A 15,801-nucleotide genomic window follows, 5' to 3' on the forward strand; every position below is an offset into this window, starting at 1 on the left:
TATTTTGCTTTGTGAACTACTGATAAATGCTTAGTCTTACCATTTGACCAAGTCATTACCATCTTTCTGCCATGCCACTATCCAAAAAGATTTTCTATTACATCTGCCCTGTCAAACCACACATGGCAGGAATTAAAAAAATGGACACTTTATGTCATTTACTCACGCATTCATTCATTCTATGAACATTTATTTGACCTATTATACCAGCCACTGGACATACAATGCTGAAACAGATATGGTCCCTTTATTCATGCTGCTGTGATGGAGAATGATGGGATGAGAACCAAATTAGACACAGAGGCCTTGTTGGAGAAGGTAGCTGAGACTTGAAGGATGAAAAAGAGCCATCCATGTGAAGAATTCAGGGTAAAGCATTTCAGACAGTTGAATAGCATCTGTCAGGTAAAGATGTACAGAGAGTGAACCTATTAAAGATTTACAATGAGGTTTCTATGGCTGCAGCATGGAAAGTGAGGGTAAGAAAGGCTCAAGATGAGGCTGTAGAGGGTAAATAATGTAACATATTTTAATCTATGGTAAGAAGTCTAAATTTTATATAAAGCTCAATAAAAAGCTATGTTTTACCAGGAGAGTAATATAGTTCATGTTTTAAAAAGATCTCTCTGGCTACTATGTGGAGAATGAATTAGAAGAACCCATGAAGGAAAAGTGACACATCAATAATGACACTTCATTGTGGATCAGTCAAGAGATGCTAATGGTCTAAATTAGGCAGTTGCAATAGAAATATTGAAAACTGGCCATGGTTAAGATATATTCTGGAGATAGACTCTACAGGTATTAAAATTGGGAAAAGACTGATGATGGCATTTTGGATTTAGCAATGGCATATAGCACTCCCCTTTATTGGGGAAAATAAGTACAGAAATAACATAGGAGGGAAAATCATGAATCACATTTTAAACATGTTAAATTTGAAATGTCAACAAAATATGCAAGTCCAAAAATTGATTACTGATTCGGATATGTAAATTCATAGAAGTATAGACTGGAAATACAAACTTGAAGACAATCAGAAAATAAATTAATGGCATACATGGGCCTGGCATAGTGGCTCAGGCCTGTAATCCTAGCACTCTGGAGGACAAGATGGGTGGATCGCCTGAGCTTAGGAGTTCAAGACCTACCTGAGAAAGAGCAAAACCCCATCTCTACTAAAAATAGAAAAAACTAGCCTGGTGGTGTTGTGGTGTGCGCCTGTAGTTCCACCTACTTGGGACGCAGAAGCAAGAAGATTGATTAAGCCCAAAAGTTTGAGGTTGCTGTGAGGTGAGGGGAGGAAAGGATAGGGGAGGGGAGGGCCTTCCAAAAATGTCATGCAAATTTGAGTGGTACCCAGAGGTTTCACAATGAATGAATGAATGAACAAATAACATAGCTACACAAAGGAATTCATTTTGGTGTTCTACTTCTGTCAAGGCTGTTGATTTACTCACCACTTTTCAAAATTTTTAATCATGCATCAATCAGAACAATCATGCAGCAAACTATGACCTGTGAGACAAATCTAGCCTGTTCCTGGATTTGTCCCATGGTCTGTTTATGTATAGGTGTAAGTTTTTTTTTTGTTTTTTTTTTTGTTTTTTTGTGGTTTTGGCCAAGGCTGGGTTTGAACCCGCCACTTCCGGCATATGGGACCAGTGCCCTACTCCTTGAGCCACAGGCGCCACCCATATGTATAGGTGTAAGTTAAGAATGGTTTTTACATTTTTTAATGCTTAGAAAAATAAATCAAAGGAACAATATTTCATGACACATAAAACCGTATAAAATTCAAATTTCTGTGTCCAGAAATAAAGTTAAATTTGAAACATGGTTATGCTTGCATTTTGTCTATGGCTGCTTTCACACTACAACAGCAGAAGTGAGTAGCTACAACAGAGAGTGTATGGAGCACAATGCCTAAAATAGTTACTACCTAGCTCTGCACAGAAAAAGTTTGCTGACTTATACATAGCACATCACTACCTTGTATCTAAACTTACTAATATCTTCTCAATCGAAAATTGTCATAAATATTGAAATACTCAGAACCTCTGTATTTCAAACGAATTCATATGTAAGTAAACTTACAAGCACAATGTCCACAGAAGCCATTCACAATTAAGAACTGAAGTTGAAGATTCTAAGTTTATGCCTAATGAAAATAATGACTAGTAACTACCCTGTTTCCCCGAAAATAATTAAGGTGTGCTCCCAAAGATGCGCTAGGTCTTATTTTCTGGAGACGTCTTATCTTTCCTGTAAGTAGGTCTTATTTTCGGAGGATGTCTTATTTTCGGGGAGACAGGGTAGTAAAAAAAAAGATTTTATTATTATTTCTAGCTCAAACATCTAAAACTTTAGAGCTAATTTCTATTCCTCCTGAAATATTTTATAACCAAGGCTGTTACTTACCTCAGTTCTTAAAATTCTTAAAATATAACTCATTCCATGACCTGCTATGATCCAAGTAAAAAAAGAAGGATTCTTACCATTTAACAATTCTCCAAATTTTATTTTATTACCATTTATTTATTTATAGACAGAGTCTCACTTTGCCACCCTGGCTAGAGTGCCCTGGTGTCATAGCTCACAGCAACCTCAAACTCTTGGGCTTAAGTGATTCTCTTGCCTCAGCCTCCCAAGTAGCTGGGACACTACAGGCGACCTCCACAATGCCCAGCTATTTTTGTTGTGGTTGTTGTAGTTGTCATTGTTGTTTGGCAGGTCCAGGCTGGGTTCAAACCCACAAGCCCCAGCGTATGTGGCCAGTGCCCCTAGCTGCTGAGCTATAGGCACCGAGCCTTTATTTTGTTTGTTTGAGACAAAGTCTCACTGTGCCGCTCTGTGTAGAGTGCTATAATATCATAGCTCACAGCAACCTCAAGTTCTTGGGCATGAGCAATCCCTCTGCCCCAGCCTTCTAAGTAGCTGGGACTATAGGCATGTGCTACCATACCCAGCTAGTATTTTCTATTTTCGTAGACAGGATCTCGTTCTTGCTCAAGATGGTCTCACACTCCTGAGCTCAACCAATTCACCTGTTTTGGCCTCCTAGAGTGCTAAGATTACAGACATGAGCTACCACATCCAGTCAAAAAAGATCCCTAAGTATAAACATTACCTATTATTTTTGTTCCATAATCAGTTCTTAGCATACATATATATAAATGTATGTATGTATATGTATGTATATATGTACATGACTTCATTCAGGCCAATATGTAATTGTTCATTAAATTATTATTCTAAGGCACTCACTGAGACCCTAAGAGGTTTGAGCAAAAAGTAAAAACTCTCAAAAGAGTGCCAAACTCCTATAAAATTTAGGAATAGGGAGAGCAGAGAGAGAAAGAAGGAGGGAGGGGTGGGGAAAGGAAGAATAGAGAGAGGGAAGGAGGGAGGGGGGTGGGGCCTTGGTGTGCCACACCTTTTGGGAGCAAGACATGATTGCAAGAGGGACTTTACCTAATAAATGCAATCATGTAACCTGGCTTATTGTACCCTCAATGAATCCCCAACAATTAAAAACAAAAATTCAGGGGCAGCGCCTGTGGCTCAGTCAGTAGGGCGCCGGACCCATATACGGAGGGTGGCGGGTTCAAACCCGGCAAACCCAGCCCCGGCTGAACTGCCACCAAAAAATAGCTGGGTGTTGTGGCGGGCGCCTGTAGTCCCAGCTACTCAGGAGGCTGAGACAGGAGAATCGCCTAAGCCCAGGAGTTGGAGGTTGCTGTGAGCTGTGACGCCACAGCCCTCTACCGAGGGCCATAAAGTGAGACTCTGTCTCTACAAAAAATAAAAAATAAAAAAAATAAAATTTAGAAATGGGAAAAGCATATCATATTGTGTTTTCATTTACATACTTAACTCTTTTAAATATGTTACTGGTTTAGCATGAAAATGCTTCAGCTTAAAAAACATTGCAGGTGATTCCTTAAATAAAATTACTATTGCCAAATCTATTCTGTCATATGGAACATTAATTAAAACCAATTTTTATATATCATTTAGCCAATTATATAACTTAATTTACTTTTATTTCTAAGTAATGAAGAAACTTACACTGTCTTCTACATCCCCGGTCTTCCAGCCTTTTAACAGCATTTTAGACATAGGTATCTGAAGCTCATTTTCTAGAATCTGCTTAATCTCTCCTGTATAAAAAAGAGGAGACCAAATATTACTAACAAAATAACACGTTCAACACTTGTCTACATTTAGGGCTACCACGAATATTTGTACACACGACATTTGTCCAACGAAGAGTAAAAACATTTCAGTAGTCCAAACTTCAAGTCTCCCTGATTAAACAACATGTTGCCCCTTTGAAGAACTCAGGCTTCAACATTAATTATGATAAAACATTTCCCAATTAAGTAGTTAATTATGTAGCTAATTTTTTTTAAAGCATGACTTTATAAAGGAAATAGCTATTAGTCATTGGGGGTTTGAACACTGACAATCTATTTCAGACTAATCAACCAACAATCCCTATTGTATGCTCAACATAAGATACGAGTAGCAAATAAAGTATACAACCTAAGGCATTATAGTATAGGGAATGAAAATATGGGTTGAAGTTTGATTTGGGGGAAATCAAATAACTTGACTATTTTTATTTCTACATCTATAAAATGGAGAATAACATTACCTATCTTTGTCTAGTCCTAGGATCAGAGGATGAACAGAGATTACACATTAATCAAATAAATAAAGCTGAATACATATTACCTAGAAGATAATTTAAATTCTATTAAAGAAAAAAGCAAAAGAATTTCAAAAAAGGGGGAGTGGGGGGAATTATGCTGGATCAAACAGCCAGAAAAGGTTTTGTGAGGAAGAGGAAGCCTAAGCCTAACTTGAAATATAGCTGGGCTGTGAAGGGCAGCTAAACCAAAAATAGGCTAGGACACTAAGTTTGGTGAATACAGAAAGGTAAAAAAGGAAAAATGGACACAATGCTCATGAGGAATAGCTCACAATTTCTCAGTGCTCCAGAAATTCTTTTTAGGAATCAGGCCTCTTATAAATTAATTAGTTGATTTATGGTACTATATTATTTTAAACAGACATCGAATTAGAATGTATAATCTTTCATATATCTGCTTTATGTTAGGTTGCTACTAGTCTGTAATTTTAGATTACAAAAAAGCCTGATTATGTTTTGTAAAGAAGAAAAGTAATTCCTTTGCTGACAAAGGAAAAGAAGGATAGAAAAACTTATGCTATACAAGTTCCATGGCAACACAGCTGTCTAAGCAAGCAATGCTACAATCTAATCATTCATGGTCTCAGTGACATTTTTTACTTTCCCCAAGAAAATTCTCCTCTGAGCACTTTGGATAGTGATTATCCATCATAAAAATAAGTCTGGTCTCAGCACTTTGAACAGTGATTAATCATCATAAAAATAATTCTGGTTCAACATTATATCCATAGTAGTACAAATTTTAATCAACCTTGGCCTTCAAAAACATCATTGTTGATAAAGGATCATTCTGTTTATAGAAATAATAGAAAGGAAAGCCATACTTTTTATACTAAATATGAGATCTGACAAATAAGTTCACAAACTCATCCTAGAAAAAGTGCTACATATGTCACTGCTGAATATTACTATGGTCATCGCCAGAGAATTCCCCTTAGGAAGCTATGCACTGATGCCAGCACCTAGTCCACCCTTCAAAGAAATTTTGGAACTCCTCTTCTGGAATGGCTACTAAAGCTGTTGTCATATTACCCTTGAAGTCCTGAATGTCATCAAAATGTCTTCCTTTCAATATATCCTTTATCTTCAGGTAAAGAAAAATGTCCCCAGATCAACTCAGCAGGGAGGAAGTTACGATACAGACTAGCTAAAAACTCCCTCAGACAGTGCCATGTGAGCTGGTGCACTGTCACAATGCAAGAGCCATGAGTTGTTGGCCACAATTTTCAGTTAATACTTTCCTCTTTCTCTATTGATGTTTACTTGATCTATGTTTCTCATAGTCAGGTGATGATTTTGAAGCACAGTTTGGTGAATTTTTGTGATTTTTTATCAGTTCTCCTTATTACTCGTTCAATCCATTTGTATGCTGCCATTTTATTCATGGCATTATCCTCATAAACTTGAAGTAACATGTCCCTGATTTCACTTTCACTCCTGCCATTCATACTAAAAATTTATTTTTTAGTAGTAAGAAATTTATATATGTTTGTTCATTGCTCCAATTCAAGCCCTGACATTCTCACAACAGCACACAAAATACCCAACAATAATAATGAACACCGGCTCGGTGCCTGTGGCTCAAGTGGCTAAGGCGCCAGCCACATACACCTGAGCTGGTAGATTTGAATCCAGCCTGGGCCCGCCAAACAACAATGATGGCTGCAACCAAAAAAAATAGCTGGGTGTTGTGGCAGGTGCCTGTAGTCCCAGCTACTTGGGAGGCGGAGGCAGGAGACTCGCTTGAGCCCAGGAGTTGGAAGTTCCTGTAAGCTGTGATGCCATGGCACTCTACCCAGGGTGACAGCTTGAGGTTCTGTCTCAAAAAAAAAAGAAAATAATAATAATAATGAATGCCAATCAACATACCAAGACACTACTACAGGTTGACACAAACACCATTGTGAGACACTAATACACCAAGGTTATGAAACCTTACCAAATTGTTTGTATAGTGCTCCCAATGTAAGCTCATGGTGGCAAGTTCACAAACTTGTTTTGTTTTGTTTTGTTTTTGTAGAGACAGGGTCTCACTTTATGGCCCTCGGTAGAGTGCCGTGGCCTCACACAGCTCACAGCAACCTCCAACTCCTGGGCTTAAGCATTCTCTTGCCTCAGCCTCCCGAGTAGCTGGGACTACAGGTGCCTGCCACAGCACCCAGCTATTTTTTGGTTGGTTGCAGTTTGGCCGGGGCCAGGTTTGAACCCGTCACCCTTGGTATATGGGGCTGGCGCCTTACCGACTGAGCCACAGGTGCCGCCCAAGTTCACAAACTTTATTGTCAGACCCCCTACATATAAACATTGCCTTTTGTTTGTGCTATGGAGCTGTACTTGTTTGGAACTGAGTTTATAAATTTGCAAGTCTTCCCAGTGCTTTCCTCTTAAAAACTTATCTCCACCTGACAACTCCCTCTTATACTCCTGAAAACACTTTTAGCCTTCCTTTAAGTTTCTTAAATGAAAAGAAAAAGAGAGAGAGGAAATTTTAACTTAAAGTCCTGATTACTCTTTGCAGGAAGCCTGAGCAAAGCATAAGACAAGGAAGACAAATAGCCTTTTCTTCCACAAGCGGAATGGAATAGCAAACAAAATCAGAATCATGATAGCAAACAGAAGCATGCAGTACCAACACTTCATTGGGTTGCTGTATTAAATGACATAAGTCATGAAAATGTTTTGCAGACTTCCTAATACAGACTAACAAATTCAAAAAAATGTTGGTTATTTTGATTTGTATTCTTATTACAATTAATGAAGTAATGTACACATAAGTGTCTAGCATAGTACCTGGCCAGCATAGGTTCTCAATTAACAACAGGTATTATTTCTAGGATATTCGAAATAATTTGGGGGAGTGAAGTGTTAGAACATAGCAAGCACCTGCCTATCAAAAGGGCATCACCACTAAAGTACCTTCTACATGTTACTTGGAAAATTGCAAAGATACGCAGATCAAGAACAGATTATTGAATATAACCACCCCCTTTTAAAGATTAACTTATAGTTTGCATACAATAAAATTTATTTGTGAGGGTTTTTTTTTGTTTTGGGGGGTTTTGAGACAAAGTTTCATTCTGTCACCCTTGGTAGAGTCCTGTGGTGTCATAGCTCACAGCAACCTCAAATTCTTGGACTCAAAAGATTTTCTTGCCTCAGCCTCCCAACTAAGCTGGGGCTACAGACACCCACCACAGTCCTGGCTACTTTTTTTTTTTTTAAGAGATTGGGTCTTGCACTTGCTCAGTGCTGGTCTTGAACCTATGAACTCAGGCAAACCACCTGCCTTGGCCTCCCAAAGTGCTAGGATTACAGACGTGAGGTACCACGCCCTGCCTTTTATTTGTGAATTTTGACAAATATAAACACAATCAAGATAAAGAACATTTTCCATATAAAAAGCTCATATCCCTAAGGAAAAAAGCCTGACCTTGCTCCAACCAGTGATCCTCTTTCTCATCCTAAAGATTAGTCTGCGTCTTCCTTTGCATAATGTTTTTGAGACCCATCCATGTTTTTCCATGTACCACTATAATAACTGTGTTTCATTACTAGGTACTATTCTATTACATGATGTGGTAGGTAATTTCTAAAATGACTTCCAATGATCTCTGCCTCCTGATATTAATACCCTTTATAATCTCCTCCCTTGAATATGGGCTATACCTAGATTACTGACCTCTAAAGAATAAATTTAGGCTAGGTTTGGTGGCTCACACCCGTCCTAGCTACAAAGGAGGCTAACGAAAGAGCATCACTTGAGATCAGGAGTTCCAGGTTGGAGTAAACTATGATTGCACCACTGCACTCCACTTTGGTCAGAGAACAAGACCCTGTCTCTTGAAAGAAGTGACGTAAGGTAAAGGTAAAAGTAAGAGAAAAGGGAAGGAGAAGAGGAAGGAAGAAAGAATAAAATTTTTAAAATGCAGTAAAGGTGATGGGATGTCACTTCTGAGTTTCACTACAAAAGACTGAGCTGTCCACCTTGCTCTGAGCCCCCTAGTTCAACAGCTCACGGATAATGAATTCCGTCAGCAACCACAAGTGGTCTTAGAACTAGATCTTAGTTCACTCTTGAGAGGACATACTGATTTCAGTTTATAAAATACCACTTATGGTTGAATTCCTATCCTACAGGTACGCCGTGAGATGTTTTTTTTATACCATTAAATTTTGGGTAACCTTATTACACAGCAAAAAATAACTAATACACATTAATAGTACAATTTCTTTATCTATTTACCAGTTGATGGATATTTGGGTTCTGTTTAAAGCCACTATGAACATTATTTGAACCCTTTTGTGAACATACTTGCTTGTGTTGATTTCTCTTAAGTAAATAAGAATGAAATCGCAAGGTAGTATAAAACTGCCAAACTGTTTTCCAAAGTGATTGTACCACCTTTTATTCCTGTTGCTTCTTGTCACTGATAACAACTGGAATTTTCAGTCAATTTTTAACTTTAGCCCTTACAATGTGTATAAATTCTGAAGGCTGGGTTCTCCTTCTGGCTTCAATTTGAATTCCCTGATGACTAATGATAACTAACGCCACAGAGCATTTTTTTTGTGTGCTTATTGGCTATTTGTTCTTCTTCTCCCATAAAGTGCTGAATAGTGGTGTTAAGTGGCCCTAGTTTTGGTTTTGATCTAAGGAAGGAAATATAAAGTAGTATGTTAGTTTAAGGTTCTTGAGCAATGTCCTTTATCCAGTTCGCAAAGTTCCCTTCTATTACTATTTGCTGCAAGTTTTGTTTTTTCGTTTATTTAATTGTATTTTTTTTGAGACAGAGTCTCACTCCATTGCCCAAGCTAGTGTTGCCATAGAGTTATCATAGGTCACAGCAACCTCAAACTCTTGGGCTCAAGCAATCCTCTTGCCTCAGACTCCCAAGTAGCTGGGAGTACAGATAAGCACCACCATACCCAGCTAATTTTTTCATTTTTAGTAGAGATAGGGTCTCGGTCTCACTCTTGCTCAGGCTGGTTTTGAACTCCTGAGCTTAAGAGATCATCCTGCCTCAGCCTCCCAGAGTGCTAGGATTATAGGTGTGAACCACCATACCTGGCCAAGTTTTGTTTTTCTAAAACATAAAATAGATGTTGAATACCGTCAAATGCTTTTTTATCCAACTATTGAAATGATCAAATGAATTTTCTCATTTATAGTACTAGTATAGTGAATCATAGTGATGGATAACAAAGCTGTTAAACAAGTCTCATATTTGAGGGACAAAGCCTACTTGGCCATGAAGTATATATATACATATGCATATAATTTATTATATTTGACTGGATTCAATTTGCAAACTTTTAAGACTTTTAGCCTCTATGGTTGTATGAAATACTTTCTTTTCCTGCAATATCTTTGTTGGATTTTGGTATAAGGGTAATGCTGGCTTCATAAAATGAATTAGGACATGTTTCACCTCTATTTTGTGAAGGAGTAGTAATACTTCTTCCTTAAATATTAGATAGAATTTACCAGTGAAGCCATATGGGCTTGGAGTTTTCTTTGTGGGAAAGTTTTGATTGTCAGCTCAACTTACATGTTTGATACAAAGCTATTCAGATTTTTTTCTTCTGTGGGTGTGGTAATGTGTGCCTTTAAAAAACTGTTTCCAGGGTGGCGCCTGTGGCTCAAGGAGGATGGTGCCGGCCCCACAAACCAGGGGTGGCGGGTTCAAGCCTAGCCCTGGCCAAAACTGCAAAAAAAACAAAAACTGTTTCTAATCTTTTAAGTTTCATGTAGCTGTTTAATTTACTGGTGTAAGTTTGTTCTTAATATGGCCTTATGAGTACATGCAATGTCTATAGGCACCTCTTTCATTTCCAGTATGAATAACTTGTGTTTTCTGTTCTTGTGTACACTAGCAAAAGAATTATTGATTTTATTAATCTTCTCAAACATAGCTTTGGGTTTTATTCACTTTATCTACTTCTCTACTGCCATTTTCTATTTTATTGATTTCTGCTCTTACTCATATTATTTTCTTTCTATACTTGCTCTGCATTTGATTTGCTTTTCTAATAAATTTCTTAACAGCCTTATTGAGATATAGCTGACATAAAATAAATTGTGCGTATTTAAAATCTGTAAGTCGATAAGTTATGACAATTATATTCGACAAAAAAACCATTACTATAATCGTGGTTATGAATTTATTCATCATCCTCCAAAGGTTTCCTTGTGCCCTCTCTTTGGTAATTCCTCTATACCATGCCCAGCTTCTTCCCTAGAGAATCACTAATTTCATTTCTATAACTATGAATTAGTATGGATTTTCTAGAATTTTATATAATTTTATCTGGCTTATTTCACTCAAAATAAATGAAGATTCCTTCACGTTGTTGCTTGTAACAATTATCCACTCCTTTTATTTCTAAGTATTCCATTGTATGAATATTCAGTAATTTACTTATATGTCTACTGTTAAATATACATTTGGGATTGTTTCCTGTTTGGGCTATTACAAAGTTACTATAATCAATAATGTACATGTCTTTGATGGACATATGCTTTCATTTCTCTAGATTATGTACTAGGAGAGGAATAGCCAGTATATTTTTACGTTTGTAATAAGAAAATGCAAAAGTGGTTTCCAAAGTGGTTTCTACTCTGGCATCTTCAAGTTCACCGATCTCTTTCCTTCCGTATCAAGAAAGCTGCTGTTACCTCATCTGGTATGCTTTTCATCTCAGATATCAGTCTCCATCTCTGGATGCTCAATTTGTGACATTTTCATATTTTGAATGATTTGTCATGTTAAATCTTTTTCCCTTTTTGAAGATAGGCAATACAGTTATAGTAACTATTTTAAGGTCATTACCTGTTCATTCTAACATCTGCAGTAGATCTGGGTTGGTTTTGATTGATTTCTCTCCTCATTATGGCCAGGTTTTCCTAAATGTCTGGACAGTGTGAATTTTATATTGTTGGATACTGGATATTTTTGTATTTTTGTAAATATTCCCGAACTTTGTTCCGGTTTTGCTGTTAAAATATGTTAGTCAGGGCGGCGCCTGTGGCTCAAGAAGTAGGGCACCGGTCCCATGTGCCGGAGGTAGCGGGTTCAAACCTAGCCCCAGCCAAAAACCACACACACACAAAAAAAGTTAGTCAATACCTGAACAATATTTAATCTAAGGCTAATCATTCTCCACTACTGAAGAAACACTAAAGCCCCATGAATTATAAAGTTTTCCAATCTAGCTGGTAGGAACAGACACTACCTCTAGACTTGTTCCCTTTGAGCCTCCGAGTGAATTTTTTAGTTCTTATAGGAGTGAAGGCCAATCTGTTTCCTGTTATTCCATCTTGGTTGGCAGTGGAAGTGAAGACTTTTCCTACATCTTAGGTAAAAGCTTTAATCACTGTTTTTACAAATTTCTTCTTCTGTAAATAAGCATTTAAACCTTAAGTTTCCCTCTCAATACTAACTTGTTGGTATTAAAGGTTGATATACCATGTTTTCATCATAATTCAGTTCAAAATATTTTCTAATTTCCCTAATGACTTTTTATTTGATTTGTGGTTTATTTAGGACTATGTGGTTTAGTTTCCAAATATTTTGGGATTTTCCAGATTCTTTTGCTTTCTAACTTAATTCCATTATTGTGAGAGAACATGTCTCAGGTGATTTTTAAAATTTTTTGTGACTTGTTTTATGACATAGCATATTATCTACCATCTAATACCTTAATGAGTATATCAACCATACATGAAAAGAACGTCATATACTGTTTTTATGAGGAGTGCTATATAAATTTCAAATATGTCAATTTGGTTTCTATGTTATGCAGATTTTCTATGTTGTTCTGAACATTTCTATAAGACAGCCAGTTGTAAGCTCCATCTAGAATTGTGGATCTGTCCATTTCTCATTTCAGTTCTATCAGTCTTTCCTTTCTCATATTTCAGATGAACAAAAGCTACAAGAGATGTAGCTTATACACATTTACGATACCTGTGTTCTTGATGAGTTGGTATTTTCATCATCATGAAACATCCCCATTTATCCCTCATAATATTTGTCCAGAGTCTAGTTTACCTAATATTAACGTAGCCCCTTCGGCTTATAATGATTATGATTTTCATGGATATTTTTCTTTTTTATTTTTATTTTACTTTTAATTTCTTTTTCATTTTTATTTCTCAATGCTTTTTTTTTTTTTGCGGTTTTTGGCCGGAGCTGGATCTGAACCCACCACCTCCGGTATATGGGGCCGGTGCCCTACTCCTTGAGCCACAGGCGCCGCCCTCAATGCTTATATTTTATATGTAAAGTATGTTTCTTATAAACATCACATAAATGGTTTTCTCTCTTTTATTCAGTCTATCATTCTCTACCTTCTAATTAGAATGTGAGATCATTTACATTTATTATAATTATCTATATGGTCTTACTATGATTTCTGTTGGTCCTGATTTTTTATATCTGCTACCATCTCTTCAGCCTTCATTTGCATTTTTTATTTATTTATTTATTTATTTATTTATTTTTTTGTAGAGACAGAGTCTCACTGTACCGCCCTCAGGTAGAGTGCCGTGGCGTCACACGGCTCACAGCAGCCTCCAACTCTTGGGCTTAAGCGATTCTCTTGCCTCAGTTTTTATTTATTTTTTATTTTTATTTTTTTGTAGAGACAGAGTCTCACTTTATCGCCCTTGGTAGAGTGCCGTGGCATTATACAGTCACAGCAACCTCCAACTCTTGGGCTTAGGCATTCTCCTGCCTCAGCCTCCTGAGTGACTGGGACTACAGGCACCCACCACAACACCCGGCTATTTTTTGTTGCAGTTTGACCACGGCAGGGTTTGAACCGGCCACCCTCAGTATATGGGGCCAGCGCCCTACCCACTGAGCCACAGGCGCCACCCCATTTTTTATTTTTTTATTATTCCATTTCATCTCAACCCTTGGCTTAATAACCATTGTCTATATTCACTGTTTTAGTGACTGCTTTAAGGTTTACATCATGCAGTTTTAACTCAACACAGCCTACCTTCAATTAAGAGAGAACTTTGTCTTACAACAGTATACTTCCACTCCCCTTTCCTGTTTTTGCATTATTGCTGTCATGCCTGTACTTAGACATACTTTATAAATGCTACAATACACTGTTATCATTTCTACTTTAACACATCGATTATCATTTCAAGAAAAAAAAAAATTTTTTTGAGACAGTCTCACTTTGTCACCCGTGGTAGAGTGCCATGTTGTCATAGCTCATAGCGACCTCAAACTCTTGTAACAACCTCAAACTCTTGTGCTAAAGCAATCCTCCTGCCTCAGCCTCCCAAGTAGCTAGGACTACAGACTCCTGCCACACACCTGGCTATTTTTTGTTGCAGCTGTCATTGTTGGTTAGCTGGCCTGGGCCAGGTTCGAACCCGCCAACTTCCCCGTATGTGGCTGGCACCATATCCACTGTGCTATAAGCGCCGAGCCCAAGTATCATTTTTGTTCAACCATGAACATCTCTTGTAGCTTTTTTTAATCTGAAAAATATCTTTAGTCTACATTGCTGGACATAGGATCAGATTAACATTTTATTCCTTCAGCATTTAAAAATATCAGTGCATTGTCTCCTGGTTTGCATTGCTTCTGATAAAAAGACTAGTTACATTTTTAAACCTCTCTTTCACTATATAAAATGTGTTTTGATTTGTTTTGTTTAAGATAAGAGTCTTACTCTGTTGCCTAGGCTAGAGTGTCTGGTGTCAGCCTAGCTCACAGTAACCTCAAACTCCTGGGTTCAAATGATCCTCCTGCTTCACCCTGCCAAGTACCTGGGACTACAGGTGCCAGCCACAATGCCCATCTATTTTTAGAGATGGGGTCTCAGTCATACTCAGGCTGCTCTCCAACTTCCGAACTCAAGTGATCCTCTGCCCTCAGCCTCCCAGAGTGCTAGGATTATAGGCATGAGCCACCATGCCCGGCCTTAAATGTGTTTTTGTTTCCTTATGTCTGGCTGCTTTTACAATTTTTCTTCCACTGATTTCCTGCAATTTGATTATAATGTAGTTTCCTTTAAGTTACTGCTGGGTTTTGTTACAGAGCTTCTTAGATTTGTGAGTTTATAAGTTTTCATCAAATTTGGCTAGGATTAGGCTATTCTTTCTATAAAACTTTCCCTTTTCCATGTTACCCTCTATTTGGAGGCCTTTTTTTTTTTTTTTTTAGACAGAGTCTCACTTTGTTGCTGTCATGTCAACTCACAGCAACCCCAAACTCTTGGACTTAAGCAATTCTCTTGCCTCAGCCTCCTGAGTTCAGGCACCCACCACAACGTCTGGCCACAATGCCCAGCTATTTTTAGAGATGACGTCTCACTCTGGCTCAGGCTGGTCTTGAACCTGTGAGCTCAGGCAATCCACCCGCCTGGGCCTCCCAGAGTGCTGGGATTATAAGTGTGAGCCACCTTGCTCAGCCTATATTTGGCATCTCTAATCACACCTTATTCCATTTTATGTTTACCTGCAAGTCACTTAGACTCTATTCTTACCTCCCAACTCCCTGACCCGCAGTAGTTTTGCTGTGTGTGCTTCAGTTTGCATTGTTTTCATCACTATGCTTCAGATTCACTGACCTTTTCATGAATAATCAAATCTATCAGAGGAAAATTTTAATTGTACAACTTCTATTTTTAGCATCAGAATTTTCATTTTGTTATTTTTCAATATTTTTCAGTAATTTCCTCATTAAATTCTTGATTTCCTAGAATTCTTTTTTTTTTTTTTGTAGAGACAGAGTCTCACTTTATGGTCCTCGGTAGAGTGCCATGGCATCACACAGCTCACAGCAACCTCCAACTCCTGGGCTTAAGTGATTCTCTTGCCTCAGCCTCCCGAGTAGCTGGGACTACAGGCGCCCGCCACAATGCCCAGCTATTTTTTGGTTGCAGTTCAGCCGGGGCCGGGCTTGAACCCGTCACCCTCAGTATATGGGGCTGGCGCCTTACCGACTGAGCCACAGGCACGGCAATTTCCTAGAATTCTTAAATGTATTTATAAGACTTGTTTTTAAATCCTCTGCTAATTCCATTATCTTTTCCATTTATAGACATATTTTTATTTT

The 15,801-nt window shown here is 37.9% G+C and overlaps 1 protein-coding gene across 3 annotated transcripts in view; it reads right to left on the reverse strand.

Annotated features, from left to right (window-relative positions):
* FAF1 (Fas associated factor 1) overlaps window positions 1–15,801 on the reverse strand; it is a 498,736-nt gene that overhangs the window by 302,515 nt on the left and 180,420 nt on the right. For all 3 annotated transcript variants that reach the window (XM_053575767.1, XM_053575768.1, XM_053575766.1), the window contains one exon: window positions 4,072–4,163. In XM_053575767.1, the coding sequence (XP_053431742.1) occupies window positions 4,072–4,163 (92 nt within the window). The remainder of the gene's footprint in view (window positions 1–4,071; window positions 4,164–15,801) is intronic.

This window comes from Nycticebus coucang, chromosome 22 (assembly GCF_027406575.1).
Source record: "Nycticebus coucang isolate mNycCou1 chromosome 22, mNycCou1.pri, whole genome shotgun sequence".
In the NCBI taxonomy this organism is placed as follows: Eukaryota; Metazoa; Chordata; class Mammalia; order Primates; family Lorisidae; genus Nycticebus; species Nycticebus coucang.